We start from the raw sequence: 26,474 nt of genomic DNA, 5'->3' as shown, positions 1-26,474 counted from the left end.
GAACATATGCAAGAGAGTTTACTCTCTCTTAGAATTAAAAAAATAAAGTAATATTAATAACATTTCTACCCAAATTGGTAAAAATTTAGCTTGATGGTAAGATGATAAAGATCATCTAGTTTGTAAGGAGAAGAGAAAATAGCATAACAAAATAAAGGAAAAAATGAGAATTCTATGAAGCAGATGTTAGCTGAACAAACAATTCTAGGAATTTACCCTGAAACTTGACTTCTGATTATGTCAAGGAACGGATAGTTTTGTTCAGTTGTAGCCTTATATTTCATAAACAAAATATAAACAAAATGTTCATCCACAGGAGGCAGGTTGAGGAATCTCTAGTATAGCCACAGTGGAATAATGCACAGTTGGATCAAAAATAAAGAAGAGTCTCATGGCTCACACAGAATGATTGTGAAATTACATTAAGTTAAAGAGTTAAACTGTAGAAGTACATAGATAGAGCTCTACATTTTGAGGGCTGGCAAGATAGCTCAGTGGACTAATTCCTGCTTAGGCAAGTTCAGGGGCTGGGGTCCAATCCCCAGCACCACATGCCCCGCTGGCCCCTCCCCTGGGTGTGCTGAGCTGGACAGGGAGACTAGGTGTGGTGGTGCATGCCTATAATCCCAGCAGTGGGGAGGATGAAACCAGGAGGATCATTATGAATCTCAGCTGCATAGTGAGACCCTGTACCAAGTAATATAAAAAGAAAAAAATACCAGTACATTTTGTGTAAGAGAAAATATAAAGTTTATTTTTAAGAAGTTCTCATTTATATAATTTTGAATTATGAGCCCTGTGAAGTTTGTATTTTAAAATGTAAAATTAACAAAAAGAATAATGAATCATAATCCCTAAAATTGAATATAATTATACATTAACTGACTGAATAGCTAATTAATAATGCAACTCTATTGAAAATGATTAATTTAAATAACTTGGGAATGTATATTGTTAGTGAGAACCAGTAGTGAAAAGAATTGCAAAGTAATGTTGATTTTGCTCTACTATGATTTTTAGTAGGACAGCATTTTTACTCTAAAGTTATCTTGTATAATACAGAAGTAAAGATATTAATAAAGAAAGGAAATATAACTGTAATCATAAAAAAACAAGAAATGAAAAAATTCTAAACAGTTAAATTTGTTCTAATTAAGATCAGTTTAAGACATTGCCTCCAAAGAATACTTGAAGGGAGGCAATATTTGTTTTCGACTTACTAATAACAGCAAAACTAAAATGAGTATTTTTCTAACTCCTCATAAGTAAATGGATGGTAAATAGTTAACGTAGTATCAAACTGATGGATTATTATTCAGCTAAATCTCTGATAAACGTGAAAAATATTTAGAATCATAGCTATGTTTACTATCTCATGCTAGATGAAAGAACTTTAATATGTCTCATATACAAGTCCATAGCTGAACACAATTTGACCTTGACTTTTTGGAAAATAAACACATAACTCACTGTATCTGGAATTATTCAACCTCCAAAGCAATGTATTTACTTTACATTTATGTTTTCCCAAGAAAAGTTTTGTAAAAGCTTCAGACATTGACAGAGTTAAAGACAGAATCTCTTTGTGCAGCTCTCCGCATCTTGTCCCTTGTACCATTTCTCATTTTTGAAGGCTAAGTCTTTAGGAGAGCAATAATTCAAGCCCAGCCACAAAAGTAATGAGTTTTCTCTTCTCAGTCATATAGCCAAAAGGATTTACTTAGTGCCAAGGATGCATAATTCTAGTGCTCTGATGTAGTGCTAGGATTAATAGCGCGTGAAATTTGTGCCACATGCAGCTAAAACTAGCTGAGGCAATTAAAGGGATATGTTATCTTAACATTAAAAAGAATTTTGAGTTGACTTCTATTCAGAACAATCTGAATTTCTGCCCTTTGGTCAACAATTTGCCACACCTCACTAACTGGGGCAAAAATGCCATCAATATAGGCAGAGGACCCGCCTGACTCTCTGTCCCTATTTCCTGCGCAGCTTTATGACCTTAAATATGTGGTTTATCATCTAACATCTCACTGTCTGAGAAACAAGCTCAGTTTACAAAAGTAAGGTATAGCTCAGTTAAATACTTTCTTTTCTGCCATGGATTTGTAATTTCTTGATTTCAAATCTTGAGTTGAGCACACATCTTTGTAAATTAAAAGCAGAACATTAAGGAACATGACTAAGAGCTTGATGAGTTTCTAGATACTCAGACCATTTCTAAGAATTTACTTGAAAGTATGTCAACCCAGGTGTGGGACAGCTAAGTATCAGGGGGAAAAGTCTAATGGAACAAAGAATAAATCTATTACGACTTTAAATATTGTATATACTGAAACAGCTATTCACTTTGTTTTTCTTTAAAAACAGAAACAATGAGGCTCTTGTACCTCTTCTATAGTATTTCAAGTGCTCGATACCCTCCTTCAGATAATTGATCTGTCTTACAAACTATCAAGTGAAACCATGAAATTTCAGCAGCTATCTATAAAATGAAGTATTAAGTCTTGTTTGCTATTAGCTTACCCAATTGACTCTCTAGCATACATTTCAAAAGTTCTTTCATGACTAATTCTCATAAAGTCAGTCACTCCTTCTTTTACTTTTAGAAGACAAGAAGACAATACCTTTTTCAATTGCCTGTATAGAGACTTTACATGGAAGCATTATTGATTTTATTTTTTTTTTACTTTAAATTTTTGCAAATATAAAATTTAGTTTTCCTTTTTCAGGTGTTTCACACCCTTTGATATATGAGTGGGACAGAACAAACATAAGCTATCGTAAGTTAATTTTATTTAGATTTTCCTCTGGCATCCAAATTTGAAAGTAAAACTATGTAGACAATATCTTCTAAGCAATCTTTGATCTTCAAACAAGGAAATGATTAATACAGAAGGATACTTCAAAGACCCCCTAACATTAAATAAATCCTTCTCATTAATACATCTTGACAGGGAGATAGCTCAGTAGAATAAGCACTTGCCTGGCAAGTGCAGGGTCCTGAGTTCAATCCCTGGTACTGAAAAAAAAATCATGAATACATCTTTTAGACAGTTGGGATATGACTAATATAATCATGTCAACAGTTATTTCATTTTTCAGGTCATTTGTATGTGTCACAACCCATGACAGCTTAAAAAATCTATTAAAATAATTTAAATTATAGTACTAAAAAGATGAAGGCAAATTAATTTATGTAAGATTCAGAAAGACCTATTTCAACTACAGACAGTAAAATTGAATGTTAATTAATATGTGTAAAAAGAAAAACATTATATGTGGGAAACAATTTTCTATAAGCTATTACCTCTCTTATTTTAGAAAGAAAATTTTTAAATTGAAATTTAAATACTATCTTAGTAATTTTTTGATAAATCACAAAAGTTTTTTTTATTATGCTAAGGAAATCATTAAGAGTAAAAAAAAAACTGAGAATCTTGCATAATGCAGATGGCACATGCAAGTCTCTTGGGATAAAATTTGCATATGGCTGATGTAGCAGCATTGATCAGAAATGATAAGATGTGAATCTTCAGATAATAAATCTCCAAAGACTACTGTCAGTACGCATGGTTTTCCACACTTAGTGGTGCCCTAGGTACTAGGATCACCTAACCTGGATCCAGTCAAACAAGATTCCAGGAACCATGAAAATAAATGAATATTTTTATGTTTCGGAAAATGTCTGGATAATATCAGTGGGTTCTGTCATCAACTGCAGTTCAAAATTTGAAAAAAAGTGAGATTAATTCAAATACTTAAAGTTGAAAATTTAAAAATAACCCATTATACAAGTTAAAATTCAGCAGCTTTCTATAAAAGATTTAAGAAGGATTTCTCTGGTTTAGGTCACCTAAGAACTTGGTCTTTAAACCTCTTTGAGTATCTAGCCTATTAAGGGTCAAAGGTCACATTTAAACTGGAAATACAAAATGTGGTTAATTAGTTTCATAATAACCAACTAGAGTAATATTTGTTTGTTTGTTTTTTGTTTTATTGTGGTACTTGGGATTGAACTCAGAACCTTGAGCTTACCAGGCAATTGCTCATTCTACCGAGCTATCTCCCCATCCCTAGAGTAATATTTAATTATTTGAATTCAGCAGAACATTAATTTTGTGAGACACCTGTGACAGAAGTCCATAGTTGGAAAAAGGCCTAAACCTTCATGTAAAACATGGAAAGGCTATGAGAAATACTGTAGAAGAAGAATCCAGCATTATCCAATTTAGATCAGATAATATTTTTTTTTATTTTTAAATTTAATTTTTAGTTTGGTCCTGGAGATTGAACCCAAGGCCTCTCATCTTGTGAACATAAGCTCAACTCCTGAACTCAGCCACACCCTTGCCTTATAAGACTTCTATTATTCCAAGGCAGTCACTTCTTTCACCTCCCCTAGTCTTACTGGAAATAGGTAAAGCTTGGATACAAATTTACATATACACCAGCATCGGGTGCAGAAATGTCAAAGACAGGGAGAAAATACGTAAGGAGAAAGAGTAAAATTTTCTGACCTGCTAGTCCTTATGATTTCATCTCACAGTAAACCCAACAAATACACTGTTTAATTACCTCGGTTATTCTATCCTCTCAAAATCTCTGTGGACATTGATTTACGTAACCTTGGATAATGTGAATTTTGTGATGGACAAAGATCTATCAAGAAGCAGGTATCATAATATCTTCTTGTGGTCTTAAATTGAAACTTTTTACATAAGATCAATACCATATTTTGGAATAGTTCATATTTCAAATTTTAACTGTATAAATTAAAATATAGCAAAGAAAAACTACAGGAAAGAATTCTTTCATCCATAAAAATAATTACTATGTGTCAAGTATTACGTCCAAAGGCTATGATGGAGGGTCTTACATTTTTATACTAATGGAAATAATTTCATAAGTTTTAAAATAAACCGATACAGCCTTTTTTTCTCACTCTAATTGCCTCAAAAATCTTACTCTGTCACAAGGCATGAACATCATTTAATTTTCAAAATAAGTCTAAGATGTATACAAAGATTATCTCCAGTTCTTAATGTTCACCTTGCTCATCCCCTTTATTTCATCATGAGGAAAATTAAGTCCTTAAAAGATGACTCCTCTATGGTCATTCTGCCAGCTGAAGAATCCACATTAAAACCCAGTGACTTAGTATCTTTGTTTTGTTATAAAACATGCTAAGACAGTTGTCAACAATAGAAACTTCTATTTTATATTGTTAGCAGTTCAAATATTCAGTCTCAAGACATGAGCCAAATTGGTGTCTCGTGTGTGTGGTTGCCTGCTTCAGGATGCACCTTACATGTTAAGTTTTCACATGTCAGAAAGTGAAAGGGCAAAGAGGGTAGAATCTTGTGAAGTCTCTTTAGGATAGAATTCATGATGGAGCAATCCTTAGACATAATCCTCTTCAAATATCCCACTTCTTAATTCTACTAAAAGAATTTCAGAAGGGAGGCAGACAGACAGTCCAACCACAGCTTCCACATCACCTGAAAACTAATAGAGTGCTCATTGAACTCTGGTCTGAACGCTGCAAAGCAATTGTCATGATGAGCTCCACATTTTTGGAGAGTGTTCCCATTTTGAAGTAGTTTCTTTGCTAAATCGTGTGTCAAATTAATCCCAGCATTTTCCCATTTCCCCAAATGTCGAATTACTTGAAAATCACTTTAGAACCTAATCTCATGCATAATTATCCATCAGGCTCAAGGAGGGCTGGGAAGAATAACCTAAAATGTGAACTCAGAACAGGTAGAGAGGTAAATAAAATGAGTGAGCTCCTAAAGTCAAACAGGATTTAAAGTGTCTTATTTCCAACCAAAACCCAACACCCTGGATAACACTATCCAGCAAGCATTATAATTTACAGAGAAACTTCCTGGGATCTCGTGGCTAATGTGTGCTTTGGGCTTTGAATCTAGGTCTCTTTGACCCCAGATCTTGTTATTCTTTTTCAAAGTTGTGCTTTGGAGTTTGCTTCTGTGGCTTCCAGTGCAGAAAAGGATACAAATATGTTCTTAACTGAAAGTAAATTGTTCTAAAATTATTTTGATTGTTGAGAAAATCTATTTAACTGTCGGCAAATCTAGACAGTTTTCTAAATAACAACAAGTATAGGATTGCTGTAATGGTTCTCTGGGGACAGATGTTCGGCTATAAAGATAAGCATGCTCTAGATTCATTTTTCTATAGCTAATATATAAAACGTAGATTTTTGTAGGCAGGTTTAAATACCGGAGATACAAAAGTATACATTTCTCAGTGTGAAGTAGCACATGCAGTTCTGCCATAAACAGGTAAATTATGTAATTTTAACTTGCTTTTTCCTACTTAACTACATCTCATAAACACCACTTACACATATTAAACAGTTGATAAAAATGCATTCACAACTACAGTTTATGTATTTAATGCATACAGCAGAGTTGTATTTGTATTAAGTTCTTTTTATACATTCAATCCTTGGGTCCTCACAACAACCAATAAGATAAATATGGAGATTATTCTGTATTTCAGGTGGAATAATTCTCAGAGCTGTGAAATATCTTATTTTCTAATACAGCCTGTAACTGACTCACTAAGGGGACAAACTCCTGGCTGTTCAACACCTTTGTTAATCATGACTCCTTGTTGTGTCCCAGGAGGCACACAGATAGATGCTGGATGCCGCAGGCCTATGCAAATGAGCGCCCATGATATACAAATAACACGGCCTGCAAGAAAGCTACTTCTGCACACAAAAGAGGATCAGGGGCAAAGGACAGCACAATTCTCAGGGCCTGACCTTCCTCTCACATACATGAACCCCGCCCTTTCATACCACATGAGAGGAGTTCTGCGACATATTTCAGCTCCAAGTCACAGAACGTGCATATGAACGTAGTGCAACTGTTCACAGGGCCCCATGCAGTACCTCGGTGTAAAATTTCAATATTTAATGTTTTAAAATTTCCTCCCAAAATGATCTTTAACCTGCCAGCCCTTGCTTTAACCTCCTCAATTCATTACACTGTTTTTTTGTTATAATTTTCTTTTGAAAAGTAAAAACAAGGGCAAGAAAAACAAAAGCAAAGACAAAAACAGAATAACATGTAACACTACCTACGTTACAGATTTTCAAAACAAGAATAGCTGATTAACAGTGATTGATATATTATCTATTTTTATCATCAAATCTGTTGCCCAGATTAACAGATATAGTTATGCAAGATGGGACATATGATTAAATATTACCACATGCTTTCAAGAAATCTTAAATTTTTTTTCTTGATTCTCATTTTCTTTTATCTTTTTTTTTAAAAAAAATTACTCTCAAGAGAGTATTGTAATTATTGATAAGACATTAAAAAAAGGTATACATTTAGAAGACCAAGATGATAGGAATTTCAAGCATGGATTTAGTATTATACATTGCTGTCCTCAATGTAGTTGCTTAATTCACAGATACTAACATAGAGAGTGAGTCAGGGTGAGAATTCTACCCATTAACTGCTATTTTCAAAAACCTGATGGAAATTCTTAGGACCATTGCCTTATCCAACTTGTATATATACATGTATGGTTTTGCCCATACCTTGTTTCCTAACTTTTCTTCTTTCTCTCTCTTTGTTGTTTAATCCTTAATTTTGTTTCTTTCCATTTAACTGTGTCTGTTATACCTTTTGGTTCTTATTTCTTCTTTTGAGTTCTTATACTAGGGCGACAATACGATATTTACACATGTGAGTCTGATTTATTTCACTTATGAATATAGCCTCAAGTTGTATCCACTTGCTTACAAAGACTGCAATTCTGTCTTTCTTTATAGCTGAATAATAATCCATTGTATAGAAATACCACATCTTTTTCATGCCTTCCTCATGTGATGGGCATTTTGGTTGTTTCCAGGATTTGGCTATCACAAATTGTGCTGCTATAAACATGGGGACAACATATATCACTATGAAATGATGTTTTCAGTTCTTTTGGGAAAATTCCCAGAAGGGGGATAGCTGGATTGAATGAGATTTCCAGTCTTAGTTTCTTAAGGAGTCTCCACACTGATTTCCATAATGGTTGCACCAGTACACATTCCCATTAGCAGTGTAGAAGGGTTCCTTTTTTCCCCACAGCCTCTCCAACATTTGTTGTGGTTGTTTTCTTTATGATAGCCATTCTAGTCTCAGTCCAGGGTTGAAATACAGAATGAGCCTGTGCAGAAGGTTGCCAAGCTAGAACTGAGCCCTGGGGAATTTGGCTGAGGGACAGGAAGCAGACAGTAGAGACTTCTCCTTCCTCTCCCCACATTCTGTGAAAAGGTCTATTGCTAGGGATGAACATGATGTTTTACCTTTGATTTTTTTTAATACGCACTGATAAAATAGCACAGTAACTTGACTAAGGCTAGAAAGTAAACAGACTGGAGTGTCTGCGTCTCATCTCCGTACAATGCATGTTGGGTTAATTTAAGGAAGTCTCTTGTTATGAGAAGATTTCATTGGTTTGCTTTAAAAAAAATATAGGGCTACTCCCCAGAAACAGTGATGCCTGTCTCTAAAATGATTCTGACTACTCACTTTGACAGTAATATTGATTATAAGAAAAAAAATTCTACTTGCATTTCTTAGATCAATAGTGAAAAACATCTTTTATTTTCTTTTTCTTTTTTTTTTTTTTGAACCAGAGTCAGGCCCTTCCGCTTGCCAGGGAAGTGCTTATTCTACTGAGCTATCTCCCCGGCCATGAAAAACATCTTACAGCATCATTCTTCGTAAAGATGTTAAAACATGAAGTTGCTTTTGTGAACTGTGAGCAAATACTGCCTAGTTTAGGGGCTATGTTTCTTTAATATTTATATGTTGCCTCTTAAACTACAGTATCCTACATGTAACTGTGTTTGGGGACAGGGCTTTAAAGAGCTAACTAAGGTAAATGAGGCCATTAGGTGGACCGTCATCCAATATGACCTGTCTTTTATCAGAACAGGAACAAGGATGTAGAGACAAAGGGAGGACCACATGACGACAGAGGGTGAAAATAAGCTGAGGAGAGATGTCTCACAAAACAAAAATGAAAAATAAATGTATTAAATTTCTGTAATCCGAACCACCCATTCTGTGTTATTTTGTTACAGAAGTCAGAAGAGTCTAACAAGGAAATCGTGGGACATTTCTTTGCTTTAAGTATAGTTGTCAGGTTTGAAAAAGACCAAAGTAAAGACCTGACCTTTTGACAAGCAAATTTTGTAGGAAACATCTCAGGACTTCTCTGCACATGAAAGAGAAGCCATCTGTTTAAACTGGGACTCTTCCTATGTTGAGTCACGGTTCTCACACTCGGCTGAACTCCAGAACCTCCAGAAGCTTTGAAGACAGTATGGTGGTATCTCAGACCCATCCCAGACACTTATTGATCTAGGTGTAGACAGAACATCAAGATTTTAAAAGCTTCCCAAGTGCTTTTCATATCTTTAAATTAGAACCCAACATTGAAAGCCCTGGCTTAGAGCACAAGTCACTACAGAATTTCAAAAATTAGTATCAGATGTATCCACAAGATGGCGTAGTTTTGCATTTGAAAGAAGAGAAATTGAGACAGGTTTCTAGGAGGCAACTCTGGCCAATACATGTAGAACAAATCCAATCTAGGGGACCGGAGAGATGGCTCAGCAGAATAAGTGCTTGCCTGGCAAGTGCAAAGGCCTGAGTTCAATCCCCAGTTCCACCAAAAAAAAAAAAAAAATCCAATCTAGTTTGAATTACAAGAGATAGAAGCAATAATAAATCATTCCAAACTTCTGCAAAGACCTGAGGTTTAGCTAACTTGTATTATCAACCCTGTCTTTGAAAAAAATCTGCTCTGGGTCACAGTGAACATGTTCTTGGTTGCCATGTCTTTTATCTTGTATTTACTTCTTGGCAGAACTTTCTCCTCTTCAACCTTCGGAGGGCCTTTTGAACTGTTATGCAATAAGGTACCAAGATAGATAATTGCTACTATAAAAAAAGAATCTTGATTCATACACACAGTTCACCATATTTTACACTGCAATGAAAACACATATAAATGTAAGTAATGTAGGCTTTGCTCAAATCTCAGATTTAACAGTTGATAAGATGCACACCAGCTTCTTAAGTATGGAAAATCATATCAACATCACAGAAAAGCCTTAGCCTGTCTGAGATCATTTTTGAAAAAGGAAAGAGCTTTTAACCGTTAGAGAAGATATTGTACACTTTAGTGGTACATTTAAAAAAAAAAGCTCTTACTCATGACTGAATGGATACCAGAGAAAAGGACAAGCACAAAGCTAGAAGAGGTCTGAATGCAAATTTCTACCAAGGGAGCCATTCCTTAACAACCCCACCTGCGGCATCCTGGTATTTCTGCTACCAAATCTCTGACTAGTTATATAAAGGTTTTTGTTACCAAGGAAACCAGTGACATCTATGGAATTTAATGAACATAAAACGGAACTATGCTGTACAATTTACATCTGAAGATACACGTGAATAGCTGTCAAGCCATCACATCCACACAGCTCTGTGAAGTTTCAGTCCTTCTTTGCTCCAGTAGTAATGATGCAAATAAGCCCCTCTATGGTAGAAGAATGACAAAAACAAACAAACAAAAAACTATTGCAAATGTGAGGTGACTTAACAGTTGGACCCAAGAATAAGGCCAAAGGTTGCTCTTGTCAGCACTCACAGGGAAAAAGGAAAATAAAAAGAACCCTTTATTGTACAAATGGATTTTTTCCCTAATCCTCAGGTATCCAAGTCAAATATTCTGTCTGTGGCTTCACAAAATGGTAAAGTGGTACAGAGTCAGGGAAATAGCTTGTAATTAGCAAAAGTAGACAAATAAAGCCTTCATTTTCACTTCAGACCCCACAGATGGTTCATTGAAACCGCTGTTGTAGAACATCCAAAGAATAGCTTGTTATGAGATTTATACATTGGCATCCAGGCTCCACCATGAGCTATTTCCAACTGGATAACCCTTAAATTAATAGCCTACTTTAATATGAGCAAAAAATATATTCATGATATAAGGAAAAACCATTTGAAGACTACATAAAGTGGTTATCTTCAGGAAAATCAGCAGTGTGCAAGAGTGAAATTTCAGTAGTTAAAAAAATAGGTACGAAGGGAATCCACTGTTTGATTCTTTTCTTCTTAAAACCCACTCCTAGGTATCCCAAAGTGACTTCTTTTGGCTTCTCCCTCCTCACTGGTGGCTTCTTTTTTAAAAAAAATTATGCTAAAATATACAGCATAAGATGTACCTGTTCTTTTGTATATGGCTAGGTGGTGTAAAGTTCACACCGTAGCCCCAAATCACCAGTGTTCATTCCTAGACTTTTGTCATCTCTTAGACTGTGCCCTCTACCTACTGACCTGTGCACTCTGCCCTCCAGGCGGCACTGGCACCCATCCTATTACTCTCCCTATACAGCGGCCTATTCTGGGCACCTTCTACGGGGATGTAATAAGTTACATCAGTCCTCTTCTACCAGGTTTCTTTCACTTAGCATAATATCTTCAAGACTTATTCATGTTGCAGCATGAGTTGCACCCACTTTTTCAAGCTGAATAATAATCATTTGTTTGAAGTGTATGTCACCTTTTGCATATCCATCCATCCACTGATGAGACAGGTAAATAAGTATCTGTCTGAAGTGCTGATTGAAATTATTTTTGGCATGTGCTATTGTTCCATTCTCAAGTTTTTCACTGGCTCCTCCTAAGCTCCTCAGAGCTGTAGGCTGGATACCTCCCATCTTAGTTTTCAGACGTCCTTTGATACCTACATTCCTTAGGAAATCTCACCCAGACTTTACCCAAAGTTGCATCTGCAAGGACAATCTCTGTCTTGTACTCCATACTGAGTATCTTCTCAACATCTCCAGCTAGAAATATGTCATGAGACCTTAAACATCCAAGGTAAAACTCTGGTTTTTTATGTTGAAATGTGTTTCTTCTTTTTGAGCTCATAGTGAGTGCCTCTATTGCCCTAATTTCCCAGGGAAAAACACTAATAGTTATGTTTAAACCCGTCTTTTTTCTCTTTTTGTAATGCATCACATTCAGAACATGAGAAAAACCTGTGCCTACATCTACCACACATACTGAGATGCTGTCATTTTTAAACTATCTCTATAGTCACCACCTTGCTCAAAAATTCATCCTCGCCACTGCCCAGTTTGTCTGCACAAGCCCAGTTATTCTCTATCCATTGTTTCTTCATCTGCCCCTTGGCATCTTCTCTCAACTCAACCACCAGTGATGCCTTTAGAAAATCAGATCTTTCCAGAATGTCTGGATGTTTTCTCCCTTCCACGGGACAGTCATTAGCAGTGTTTCTCCCATGGCAGCACTGACCTCCTTGCCATTCCTCAGAACATGCTACACTAGCGTTTACCTCTGGGCTTTTGCTGTTGCTGGAATCTCTGCCGGCTCACTGCTCCTCTGGACATTCGCTTAGTTCTCACCCCCACTAACTTCACGTCTCTACTCCAATGACTGCATCTTGTCAAATGTGCACTCTACTATGGCTCATAAAATAGAAAGCCTGTCCATCATCCAAAGGCCAGGGTTCTCTTCTTCTGCTTTTTCTCAACATGATTCATCTGGTCTTTGTCTTCCTCTCTCTGTGCAGTTCTGGAACCCATTCACAGGGCTAGAGCTCCCCATGTATACTGCTTTCCAACTCCCTGCCCAGTGACAGCAGGTGGCAAACTTAAAAACCCCACTTTCCCAGTCCTATTGCCACTAAGTAGGACATTACATGGAGAGCAGCATTATTTGTTCCTTTTATTCACTGCTGTTTTTCCAGTGGCCAAAACAGTGCATAACTCATCCCTTGATGACCATTTGTGCAATCAATAAAGAATGAAGTAAAATAAAAGCCATCACTTTCTATAGAGATTAAGAAAGCAAACCGTAATCAATTTTTAAAAATTAATTTTATTCTAATGTGCCTTAAGAGTTCTTGTGGGGCTAAAACCCATGTAGAATTCAACTGTGACCTAGATGTTTATAAGGAATCCATACAGAGATTAATACTGGATATGTGAAATGAACTGTCCTTAACAAACTGAAATGAACCGGTAGTCTGATAAGTACATGAAGCAGTTTTCTTTGTATGCCTGAGACAATTTGAGAGTAAAACTGAACAATATTTTCCAAGGCTAGTGCCAATCGCTGGCATTGCATAGCTTTCATATAATAAAGTAGGGAGAATGTACCAGTGGCTGTACCATGAGACTGCTGCTTACAGAATCCAGCGGAGGACTGTTTCCAAGAAGCAACAGGCAAAGTTTGCTCTGACCTAAGTCTTTCCCAATTCTGCATCTCTGCTTTCTTATGTTGTCTCCTTTTGAACACACCCAAGGTCTCAATGCCTACTATGAAGCCAGAGGATGGCAATGTGGCCATTAACGTCATAGCATCTTTGTAGCTTTTCCCATGCGGCCCATAAGTGAAAAACACACTTGGTGTGTTGACTCAGAACACATAGTTGGGCATATGAGAAAACTTCCACTCAATTTGGAGTGCACATGACTGATGCTTTTAAATCCAGTCCAGTCTATTGCATTTCATCAGAGCTACACATGAGCCACTAAATTGATCTGTTGGGTCAGAAACTACTAACAAATCAGAGTGAAAAATGCTTTTAAAGTAAAAAAAACCCAAAAAACATTTGAAGTAACGCTCCAAAGAGTGCAAGGGGATAGCACAGACGAAACACATGCGCCTTGGCACTTGCCCTTACACTTACTTCATAATCCTACGCAAGATGCAAGAAACAGAAAGAAAATAGGACTTAGACTTTAAAGGATAAGATTTCTTTTTTCTGTTTTTTTTTGCATTTGGATAAAAAATCAAAATGTTTTTCCAATTAGAAATTTCAAAATTGATTACTTGACCAAAGGCAACAGACAGAAAAACAGATCCGGAGTTGGGTGTCTCATGTAGGGAGTCCACATTTAAATTCATTAACAGGGCAGCACACACAAGCTTCTTCCATTTCCTTAAATGTTATTGCAAATCACAGCAGGCCTAGAAAACAGTTCATTTTCAACTACATGGTGAGTTTTAATGGAATGGGACACTGTGAAAAACAAAAATAATATGAGTACACAGATAAATATTTACGGGGTGCCTGGGTATTTTGATAAATTTCAGTTCTACAAATGATCTTTCTGCCTGTGTCAACTAGAAGCTTTACAGAATGTCTTGCATTCATCTGTCCTCCTATTAAGCTGCTTGATAGTCCTCCATTTCTCAGCTTTCCTTGCTCTCCACTGATGTCTTTATGTCTCTGTTCTTCTACTCAAAATTCTGTTGCTTTTGCTCCAGGCATCTTAATGGTGTCCTGTCTGGCTGTCCTCTGCCACTGTGCTTTCCTCAACAAGGCATTCAACTGTACTCATGCTGCAAAGTGCCAGCGGACAGCGAGTCCCTCCTTGAGCCTACAGAGTCTGAGGAATCAAAAGGGACCCCTTTCCGAAGCACCAGAGCCTAGACTCGGGAGGGAAAGAGATGCCCAGCAATGGTGAAATCAACTGAACTCCCTAATGGGACTTCCCCTCCACCCAGCATGTGCTGTGTGAAGCACTCTTAACATTTCATGTAAATTGTGCTTTTATTTATCCATTTTAAACTGAGACTTTCTCTGTCAACGTAAAGACTTTCTAATTTAAGTGAATAAAATGAAAATTGACTCCTGAAAATCTGATTTGAAATTTTAAATAATAAAAAAGGAAGAAGGAGTCAGTAGGGGTTACAGCCCAATGGTAGAGCCCTGGTCTGGCAAGTTGTATACCCTGGGTTCAATCCCCAGCAAGTAAAAAAAGATAACAACAGCAGCAGCTACTATTTAGTGAATGTTTATCAAATAGCAGCATAAGTTAAAATAATGCTGCTCCGATTTTGCTGCAAATTGGTCTTTTAACACCCTGATGCCCATACCACATCTATATTAGTAAAACTGATGTAGCACCAGCATCTATGGAGAAGGGAAAAAGGCACTACTTTTTAGTTTCCCACCCAGTTCCCATGAGCTAGTAAAGTTGAAAACTCCGTGGGGATGTTTTTCTAATGAATTATTTCCTTGACTCCTCCTAGCAATCCCATGAAGTACTTATCATTCTCACCACGGACTCTATGTGGAAGAAGAATGAAGTTTAGGAAGGCCACACAGGTAATCTTCCATAGGATCCAGCTTTGCAAAATATTAGAGTGTGGAGGCCCTTACGCACCAGCAAGGAAGAATGGAAGAAGAAAGCCGAGAGAAAGCAATCGGCCCCTCAAAGAAAGTGTTAACAGAGTCAACAAAGCCAAAGTACTCTGAGTGTTAAAAGTCTGTTCTCTAAACAAACCCTTCAAGATCTAATAGTGGTTTATCATCTGAGCGGAGCACAGATGCTACTCTGTTCGTTCACCAGCATTCAATAACCATTTATCACACCACATCCATAAACGGAACACTTAACTGATAAGCTAGCTGTGTACTGCAATAAAAGAGACAGATTCCAGCCTGAAACTCTCCATGCGGCGGGAGAAGTGACTGTGAATACAGATGCCAGAGACACAGCAGTGTCTGGGGTGGTGTAGACAACTGTCTTATCCAATATCGATAGAGAAATTTTAAGTTAGGCTAATAGACTGGCATGAAGAGACAAATGTCACAGCGAAGTCATTGATACCTTGTGGTCCTTAGAACTAATAAGTGTATATGAAACTTGGTTAAGATGCTGTTGGGAGAAGAGTAAACGAGATTCTTCCCTACGCTAAACACTGTGAACAGTTCTGAAAAATCAATAAAGCATTCATTATAAGCTGAAAGAATAATCCATTGAAATTCCCTACTACAGAGCAGTGTCAGTGAAACACATTTAGAAAACTTCTTCAAAAGGTTGGACTTCTCTTTCTAAATGTCTTTAGTGTTTGCATCTCACTGCACATCACCCTGAGCCTGCCAGCCCACACCAGCCTCCGTGTGCCTGCCCTGCGAACTTGCCAGCGCCCGGAGTTCCCGTGTTCCACCCCTGCAGAATACTCATCCCAGGAATTTTTTTTCTTGTATCTCCAAAGCAATAGATCATTTTGGATGTCAAAGAATTTTTTTTTTACTTTTAAGGGATAAAACAAAATTGTGGGAAGGCACTCAAAAAGAAAATCGCTAGTTTCATATCAATTATGGAGAGAGGCATTGTGCTCTTCAATGGCAACTGTACTCACCTTTTTGTTAATAACACACTCAGCTAGAAAGAAACACTTGAAGAACTAAAATTTAAATATGATCAAAAATACTTTCAACTGTGACTGCAAGTCAGTACATCTGCTTCTAGCCCATCAGACTAAAAAGTAGGCATTGTCTTCATCCAACACTTTAATCTTCAAAAAACACACATCAACTGCAAGTCTTTCATTGAATAGTTCGTTAGCAAGTTTTTCAAACCAGAATAAGTTGCTCTGAAAGTATGCTGGTCTGCACTAGTAACATTTTCATGTTAAAGATCACATGTTTTTCCGTCATTGGTAGAATTATTTTATTTATTTATTTTTTAACGGAACAGGGGATTGAACTCAGACCCTTGTGCTTGGCAGGGAAACGTTTAGTCCACTGAGCCACCTCCCCTGCCCCAAATTATTTTAATTGTATAGCAATCAAGCTAGAGAATCTTCATTCATCCTACCTAAAGGTTAGTTCATTTATGCTTATGAGGCTGAAAGACATTTTTTCAAATAATTTCAACAACATCTTAGCCATTTAGAATTATCCAGTACAGGTTACATATTCCTTATCTAAAATAGTTAGGATAAGAACAGTTTCAGATTTTGGATTTCTTCAGTTTTGTAATATTAGTTACCTGGGGGATCGTATCCAAGTTTAAATACATTTACATTTCATATATAAATTTCATTTATTCTTCTGTTATTCCAGTAGCCTTAAAAGCATTTTGTACAATATTTTTACTACACCTATGTTTGGACTGTGACCCATCACGTGAGGTTGGGTATAGAATTTTCTACTTGTGGTGGTGTCCAAATCAGGCTCAAAATTTTCTACTATAAGAGTATTTTGAGTATTAAATTTTCCCACTAGGGATCCTTAATGTGTTACTTTGACTTTGTTATTTTTTTTTCAGAAGCAAAAATAAAATTAGAGGGCTCAACATAAAACCTGTGTCCACCATCCATATGTTCATTCATAGATTCCATCTTTTCATAAAAGTGGAAGTGATTAGGGCATCCAGGCTTCTGTGTTTTACAACATCAACAACAGAAGAACTTTTAATTGGGGCGATTAATTGATATCATGACACAGATAGATAATCAAGACAGCAGCTGGTCTGCGCACCGCGCTGCTTCCTACCTTGGGAGCCTTGGCATGCTTCCCACACCTGGCATCCTTGACAAGGCTGAGGTCTAACAGCTCCGTCTCCTGGAAGGCAAAAATGGAAAATTGCTAAGCAGCCACACAGATCTTTCTTTGTTTTATATCACTGACATTACTTTTTAAAAAAAATAATATTGTCTTGAAACCTCCCCACAGATTTCTCTGCAGTTGGGATATCCTCCCCACCTTTATCACTTCTCAGTTGAGTTGGGCTGGAAATAAGGGTTTCTAACTGCAACATGCTCAATTTATTTTATTTTATTTTATTGCGGAACCGGGGATTGAACTCAGGCCCTTGCGCTTGCCAGGGAAGCGCTTATTCCACTGAGCCATCTCCCCGGCCCAACATACTCAATTTAATATATAGTCTAACACATTTGAAAGAATGAAGTATATGCCTGAGTCTGCAGATGATCTTCTACACCATTCCTAAATCACGAAGCACCAGCCCTTCTTGTTCCACAGTTGAAATATAATCCTGAAAGTCACAGGATGTGGGCAAGAGAGCAGTCAGTGGGGATGGAGGATTAGGGAAGTAGCTGGAAATGATGATCATATGCCCACCGGGCTCCTTGGCTCAGAGCAAAGACAGGGACCTGCTTTCCCCACCTCTGACCTTTTGCACCCAGACCTGATGCTTAATCTTTGCATTCATTTATTTATGAGAGTTACTTTAGGGCACACGACAGATGACTGCTGCACTATCTTGCCTTCAGGCTGTGTGGTGAAGAACTACACATGCAAGACCAGGGAAGATACATCAATCCCAAAGTTGAAGTTCTGGTTTGAGAAGTCAGTGGAAAAAATGGCTTTTCTCAAAGAGCTCAAAGGCTAGTTCACAGAAGAGTCATTAAGCTTGGAGAAGAGAGGTGAGGAAGAAGAGAGAGGTATCATTCCTGGTACAACACAAGCAAGAGATTAGACAAAAATAGGCCAGAAGTTTGGGACAAACCTTGAGACATTTGGAGATAGAGACTATTGCAGGGAAAGGGGGTAGGGAGAAGGTTTGAGAGACACCCAAAAAGAGAGAATAGCAAAACTGCAGACATGGTGACAATGTGGGAAGGGATTTATATGTGGGACATTCAGTATTCCATCTGAGTGAAGGTCAGGTTGTTGAAGACAATTATGACAATTAAGACAGAGCATGAGAAACTCCCACATCTGCCTCAGGCATGAGCCACAAGGCTTGTGACATAGTGTCATCAACTTATGCAAAGGCATCTTCTACCAGCCAGACAGGACTGAAGCACAACCAGCTGAATGGTTCAGGGACAGCAGATGTCCAACATGTATTTCCTCAGAATGAACTAGTTGGGTGCAGACACCAAGCCCCTTCCCCCAGGAGAAACAATGAATTCTATTTCAGCTACCACAGACCCCTGGCTGGAGTGCCCACAGAATCGGATAGCCCCGACCGGGTACCAGCTACTGATATTTCCAGGCAGCTTTTTCAAATAGCTCCTGCCTATTTGAAATGTATACTGCAAAATCATCTGATTATTATCTTAAGCCTTAAGGAGAATAAGGGACTGAGGTGAGTGAAGTCCCTCCTATGGAGCTTTCTACAGAGCTGGTCCAACAGAACACCTGTCTCTGGCTCACCTCTTGGAGAGATGGAGGCAGAGAGGAAACTGGCTCTCCTTCCTTACTCATTTTCATAGTGTGCATTTCCTTATCCATATTTTAGAAAATCTCCTAAATATCCTATGCCATATATGGCCATTTGGACATTCTCCCAAGCCCCAAGTTATGTCTTGTGATAAGTAGCAACCAGTTAATGACCCTTGAAGACCACGTAGCTTAACAGATCATAGAGCTCTCCCTGCAAAAGTAGAAAATCTCCAGGTGAGAAAGTTGAGTAGCTGCCCCAAGTTTCTTTATTTCTACAGAAACAACAATCCAATCACTTTCTGGAGAAGGAGGAATAGGAAGAAGAAGTTGAAGACATTTGAAGTACAAGACTGGAATCAAGGAGAGACTGAGAGACGAGAGACAAGTGAAGGTAGGTAGGAAGTCTGGGGTGGGTGGCATGGGGGTAGAAAGGGACAGAGGAGGAGGAAGGAGCAGAAGTGGTGCTGGGATTTCTGTTTTTCTCAAAGGGACTCAAAAGCATGAACAGAATGACAGTACATATTGGAGATGCTGGTCTGCAAATGTTGGGTAAGCAGAAATGACATCATTAATTCACGATGGCATTGTTTGTTTGATGCTGAAAATGGGTCTAGCATAGATAAGGACTGAAGATCAAACCACAAACACAAACAAGTTATCCATCTCAAGGGGCTCAAAAACAGACCAACTGTCATTCCCCAAAGGAGACACTTCCAAGTGGCTGAAAGCATAGGCTACAGAGGACGAGGGCACTTTTTTTATCCAATTCCCAGGGATGAGGAGGCGTTTGCAGGCTTATAAATGTGTGTGTGTGTGTGGAGGGCAGAGATGGTTTCAGAGGGAAGAAAAAACAAATACAAGTGCACAGGGGCCAGAATTGTGTACAAAGCCCCACAAGGCGCTCGGATGTGTGGCAGGGACATCTGGAGAATAGCGACAACTTAGTTTCCTCACAAGCATGTTCTCGATGAGTGTTATAAAGCATTGACATTTGTGGTTAACTTATTTGTATGTGTTATATGATGACTCACATATATGTAGAATAAAATACTACACACATAATATATTTATCTAGTCTCATAGCAACATTTTCTTTTTCTTTTTTTCTTTTTAGGGAAGCGTCTACAGGGTGTTCAGGGTCTCACTACTAGATTGGATTCATAGTGATTCTCCTGTTTACAGCCTCCCAAGAGCTGGGATTACAGGCGCACATCACCATGCCCAGTCTCAATTGCCATTTCAGAGCATTTCAGGGGGCGGGGGGAATGGCAGGCCCAGGGAGCCAACCCCTGGTTCCTGTGCCTGCTTGCAGACGCTTTAATCCCCTGGCTATTTGGCCAGCCCCCAACATTCTCTATTCATTGATATTCCTCCTAGTTGAACAGACAATAGCTTAAATTGTTACTTATTTGATTACAAAAGAACCTACAGGTTCATTATCTGCAAAATAAAAATCTATGGAAAGACATACCGAACACTTTTCTGCTTTCAGCTCTGGAAGAAATGTTCATTCCTCCAAACCACAGAGGGGTGGTTAAAGCCAGCTGCCCTACAAATTCATTCTGATACCACAGGACTTAGAAACCTCTTTACCCCCGCGTGTAAAATTCTGTCGCAGGAAAACCACTGCAGACATCATCAATGTGGGCAATGCGGCACGGGTTAGACCCCAGTGGGAAAGCTGTGCATGGATTCATTTGGGTAGAATGTAATGATTAAAATTGTGTCTCGTGGTTCTATTAACATGGAAGAGTCTCCCCTCTGGGGTTCAGATGCCTCTTTTTACCTCCTCCACTGGGAAGAAAATGAGAAACCCAGTGCACAGAATCATGCAAATGGTACTTGGTCCATTAAAACTTTTCTAGGTTAATTTTCTTGCGTTAATGGCTTTAACAACCTGCTGTCATTATGCTAAAGCAATGAAGTGATCCCTTGCTTGGTTCATTGAGAAGCAGTGTTTCCCACTTTGTGGAATTCACTGCTCCTTCCATTAAGAGAGGGAGGCCACATGTATCTACACAGAACATATGAGTATAAATATGTGCCCTGAAATGAATAAAGTGGCAATTGTACCATCTGTTAAATGACGGTGATGATAATACGTTCCACTATCAGTGGATTGCAAAATGCAGTCTCACGAAGCATCCCCTGGAAGGCTTGTTGAGCTATACTGAGAACCTGGACCCCTCCCAGCAACATTCTTGGCTCACAGAGGTTGGGGCAGCCCTGGGAATCTGCATTTCTAATAAACCCATAGGTTATGGAGACACTGTGGGCCCAAGGGCCACACTTCAGGAAGTGCCGATAGGCACGCCCTCATAGGCTGTCTCCATAGGTACCCCCAGTTAAGAAACCCATATGATACTTGCACATTTTCCTTGTTTCTTTAGGGAAATGTCAAAAATATTACATCTTCTAAATTTAAAAGTGTGAGGAGTGGTGAACAATCTAGGCTTGAACTTGATCTACCCAAACACAAATGCCATCAAGTCCTAGTTTTAAACATTCCCTTGTATCCAATTTTATCTTTCGCAGGCAAACAGCTTTGTGCTGAGGGATTTGATCAACCACTGAAATCATTTTATGTCTGCTAAGAATACTTCACTATTTGGTCTTTGTTTTGTATTTAATAACACTGGAGATCTTTTTATAAAAATGAAAGAAAAATGTATGCTTCCTCTGACTTCTGAGCCCATCCAACAATGGAAAGGAGCTTTAGGGTTCTAAAGGCAGGAGATCTGCCTAGATGAGGCAGTGGGCCAGTGAGATAGCTCAGCGGACTAAAGCACCTGGTTAGGCAAGCTTAGGCAAGTACACGGACCACAGTTCAATCCCCAGCACCTCATGCCATGCCAGCCCCACCCCCAAGGTGGGCTGAGCTGGCCACAGAGTCTGGGCATAGTTGCACATGCCTGTAGTCCCAGTGCTGGGGAGGATGAAAGCAGGAGGATCACCATGAGTCAAAGCTGCATAGTGAGATCCTGCAACAACCAAATACATAAAAGAAAAAAAAAATTGGCTGTGAGGGATGCCTTTATTTCAAAATCATAATGAGAAGACTGGAAGTCACAGTGCTAGGATCCTCATACATGTTGTGAAGTGCTGGATATTTGCCTGTAGTAAGAATGGATACAAGTAAATTATGAATAAGCAGGGAATGACACATGCTTATAATCCCAGCACTCTGGGAGGTTGAGGTTGGAAGATTGCAAACTCAAAACCAGACTGGGCAACTTAGTGACTTAGTGAAACCTGTAGTACTTCAAGAACAAAAACAAAAGTGTGAATTAATGGTAATCAAGGATTTGAGAGGGTTATGTTTCCTTTAAAAAACAATTGGAATGAGTGATAAGAAAACTGAGGTTTGCAAGCTACAGGAGAACTCAGTGATCTCTGATGTTTACTACTCAGCAGAAAGATTTCAATCCATCAGCCACGAACCTACTGTGAGGTAGATGAGCCATGAAACATACTGCAAAGTCAGGGAAGAATACAATTTAAAGCTCAACTCTTTTAGAATATTAATTTCTGTGTATTGTTACTTGAGCCCATTAGTCACCCAATATAATAACATGTTTCAAATTCACACAATATGCAATCAGAACAGCAACTACAGTCATAAACATTTCACCCGGAATATATCAATGGTTAGTGCCCATGGAGGGATTATGCATACCTCCACGTGGGGCATATTCACTGAGTTACTCAATCTTGATTTACCAAAAGAAGAATAAATTAATATATTTTATTGACTACCAGCCACCTTTAAAAGGCCCAATCAAAAGGACTGTCTTAGAGTCCTTCAATTAAAAGGTGTTTGCACTTAAAGAGAAACAGATAAACTTATACTCAGCTCTTTATTCCTTAATTTCATTCTGTTTCTGAGGGAGTGAAAAATCTGTAAAATGCAGCTCTCAGAACAAACAAACAAATAAAACAAAAAACCCTGTATGACCTTCCACCTGGTCTCTCATTTCTGTTATCTCCTGGGCATGGCTTTGTCTGTTCTCCACAACTTGTAAAAGGGACACACTGTAAGAAACACCTGTGAAAATGACATGCATGGGTGGTGAAGAACAAGCCCAGCAGAGAACAGAGAAGTGCAACATATCGGATCTCCCTCTTTAAACAGTTAGATGCAAATTTCATAAAGCTAGAGGCACCGAATGCATGTGCCTTACTGAAGCTATCACTTGATATTAATGCAACATTAAGCAACCTAATGCAGATGTGTGTGTGCTGCTGATATAATCTTCCTTACAGGGTTTACTCATGTACTGCAGAAGTAAATGAGATGTTAAACTAATACTTTTCTCTGTTATTTGTTTGTTTGTTTGTTTGTTACCAGGAGTTGAACTTGGGACCTTGCACTTTACAGGCAGGCACTTATGCTGCTGAGCGATCTCTCCAGCCCTAAACAAAAATCTCTATTCAGCAATCAGGGAGTAAAGCATACACATAATTCCTTATGGTTCCAACACTCCCATTCCAAGTACAAGCCAAAAGATTCTAGCAGAGGGGTTTAAAGTTGATAGCTTGAGAAATTTTCCTAAATAAAAAACATGCACTGCAAATGAAAATATAAAAGACTTTAAAACCTGGTAGGTATTTCCTGAAATATATACAGACAGTTTATGAAAATTGGAGACCAAAATAAGAGATAGGACTTCTACACAAAACTAATTTCACGTTCATGTTATTAAACAGATACAAACTAAGACAAGTGGGATGAAAAAGGAAGAATGTGAGATTTAAGGTTAAATTGTAACTATCTATTGACATGGGGTCGCTGGCCTTGGTTGTGAATCTCTTAGCAAAACTCTTGTTCATCTCCCTTTGCCCAGTGCTTAACAAAGAGTATAGCACAGAGGCTAGAGTCAGTCTCAGTCTGAGGAAAGAATGAGATCCTGCTTGACCATATAGGTGCTGTCCGAATTTGGCTCTAACAGGAGCACAGTGTATAAAATAGCCATCAAATTCATCTTTACTCAGAAAATCAACCAGATGCCTAATGGTTATAAGCAATCTAGGGACATAAAAAGTTGGTGGATACAGTAGTGTAAACTATTTAACATATTTTAATAGTTAGATGCAATAGAATAAGTGAAAAAAAAAAAGAAAAACCCGGGCAATCCAATACTTTTGGATGCTTTCCGTTTCATTCTATGGTCTGACAGTTATCTGTGGCCCTACTTCCAAATTATGTCCCAATGTTCAGGTATACGGCAGGCAATATCGATGATATCTTTCATTCATTTTTCCTCTTTCTTCATTCACTGTCCTCTTTCTTCATTGTTTTTGTTTTGTTTTGTTTTTTTGCTTTTTCTGGAAATCAGAGAGGTAAAGAGAAAAAAAATGAAGCCTAAGAAACAGAAGAGAGGGCCAGCAATATAGCTCAGTGGCAAAGTGCCTGCCTGGCAAGTGCAAGATTCTGAGTTCAATTCCTGATGGGAGAGAGAGAGAGAGAGAGAGAGAGAGAGAGAGAGAGAGAGAGAGAGAGAGAGAGAGAGAGAGAGAGAGAGAGAGAGACAGTATAATGGCTGTTCATGTAACATCTATGGCTAAGGTGTAGCCCACGGGAGACTGAAGACTGAAGACTCTGGACAACTCACCACACCATTCTTCCATTTAATACATGTTTCTCAAACATCTGCAATATGAAGACCTTCAGTTCAGTGCTGAGGATATAACGAGGAATGAGAAGAAATTTCCCATTGGCCCCATGAAGCAGACAGAGTGCATTCTAGGCCAGGCTTCAGCAAGTGTCAATGAACAGCCAGGGTGGGTACTGAGGGTAGAGGGACAGGGCACTACAGGAGTTGCCACAGGCAGAGACGTCCTTCTGGGCATTTATGACAGTGGTAATTAATTGAAGGAGCATCAGAAGTAGTGGCTAAGTGGGAAAAGGTCCCCAGGAAAAGAGCCGTGTGAAGACCCTAGAGAAAGAAGGAGCAGGACATGTAAAAGACAGAGAGGTGCCCTGGAGTAAGCTAAGAGTCAATATTCCACCACATAGATGCTGTGGCCAGTATAAGGATTTTCCCAGTCACTCTAAATGTAATCAAAATTGTTGCAGTGCTTTGAGCAACAGGCTGATGTGATCAGATATTCATTTTTATTTATTTTTTTTATTTTAGGGGTCTACAGGGTGTTTAGGGTCTCACTGCTAGATCAAACTCATAGTGATCTGCTTTTTTACAGCCTCCCAAGAGCTAGGATTACAGGCATGCACCAACATGCCCAGTCTCAATCACTGTCTCAGCATACCCTGGGGGCATGGCAGGCCTGGAGATTGAACCCCGGCCCCTGAGCCTGCTTGCAGGCACCTTAATCTGCTGAACTATTTGGCTGGCTCCAGATGTTTATTTTAATGGATCACTTTGGTATTAAAATACACACATTTGCCCTATAGTATCCTTGAGTGATCAGTTCTACAAGACTCAAAAGTCACTAAAATTCACATCTTTCATATCCTATATACAAATGATATAGCTTCTGCATATAACCTATGCTCATTCTCCCAGATACTTTAAATTATTTTTTGAATTACAACCAATACTAACACACTCTTTACACAGCTGTTATCCTGTATTATTCTGAGGACAACGACAGGAATAAAGTACTTGTTGAATAGACTCAATGACTTTCTTTTAGAATATTTTTGAGCCAAGGTTGCTTGAGGATGCAGACAAGGTTCCAAAGCACTAACTGTGCTTTAGTTAAGTGGGTAGGACTTGGTTCCAGTTTAAATTGTCTTGAGTGGGCTGAAAGAGAGGGGAAAAAATCTGCTAGGAAGCACAGAAGAAGCAGAGGAAGTGGAACACAAACCAGAGGACTCTTAAATCATGGGAATCAAGAGAAAGCCCATCCAAGAGGAAAGAATGCTTATCAATGTTGAAAGCTGTTAGGAGATTGAGTCCAAACAATAAAAACTGTGAAATTATTATGATGAGACTAAAGTGTCATATCACTAAAGGAGGCAAAGTCACACAACATATGTGTAATTAGAAAACCAATGCTTGTCATAATTATCAACAAGAGAAACCAACACGTGCCAAGGACTAGAAGAGAGTTCACAGACATGATCTCATCTGTGCCCTCAATATCAGCACATCACTCTCCTACTCCTCACTCTGCAGCCCCGAGAACTAGCAGAGATGTTAAGTGACATCTGTTGGTCCCCTGGGCAGCTGCACCATGTCCCAGCATCTGAATACCTGCATGTATGTAGTCGGCAGGCTCCTAAGAAGGTGCCACGCTTCTTGTTCCACAACATTCTTACCTTTGTCTATCTGACCCCCTCCCTTAGCATGAACAGGATCTGTGACTTGCTTCCAACCAATGGAATTAGCAAAGGTGAAGAGACTTTCCAGGTATCACTAAGGTGAAGGTCCCCAGTTGAGAGAGAAGGGGAGAGAGAGAGAGAGAGAGAGAGAGAGAGAGAGAGAGAGAGAGAGAGA

At 38.5% G+C, this 26,474-nt stretch overlaps 1 protein-coding gene across 1 annotated transcript in view; it reads right to left on the bottom strand.

Annotated features, from left to right (window-relative positions):
* Plcb1 (phospholipase C beta 1) overlaps positions 1–26,474 on the bottom strand; it is a 784,962-nt gene that overhangs the window by 524,355 nt on the left and 234,133 nt on the right. Inside the window, exon 3 of the mRNA XM_023718574.1 lies at positions 17,377–17,445. Coding sequence (XP_023574342.1) covers positions 17,377–17,445 — 69 coding nt within the window. The remainder of the gene's footprint in view (positions 1–17,376; positions 17,446–26,474) is intronic.

This window comes from Octodon degus, unplaced genomic scaffold (genome assembly GCF_000260255.1).
Source record: "Octodon degus isolate 3935 unplaced genomic scaffold, OctDeg1.0 scaffold00060, whole genome shotgun sequence".
In the NCBI taxonomy this organism is placed as follows: Eukaryota; Metazoa; Chordata; class Mammalia; order Rodentia; family Octodontidae; genus Octodon; species Octodon degus.
Note: the sequence above shows the minus strand (reverse complement) of the source record. Positions and strands in the feature narration are given on the sequence as shown.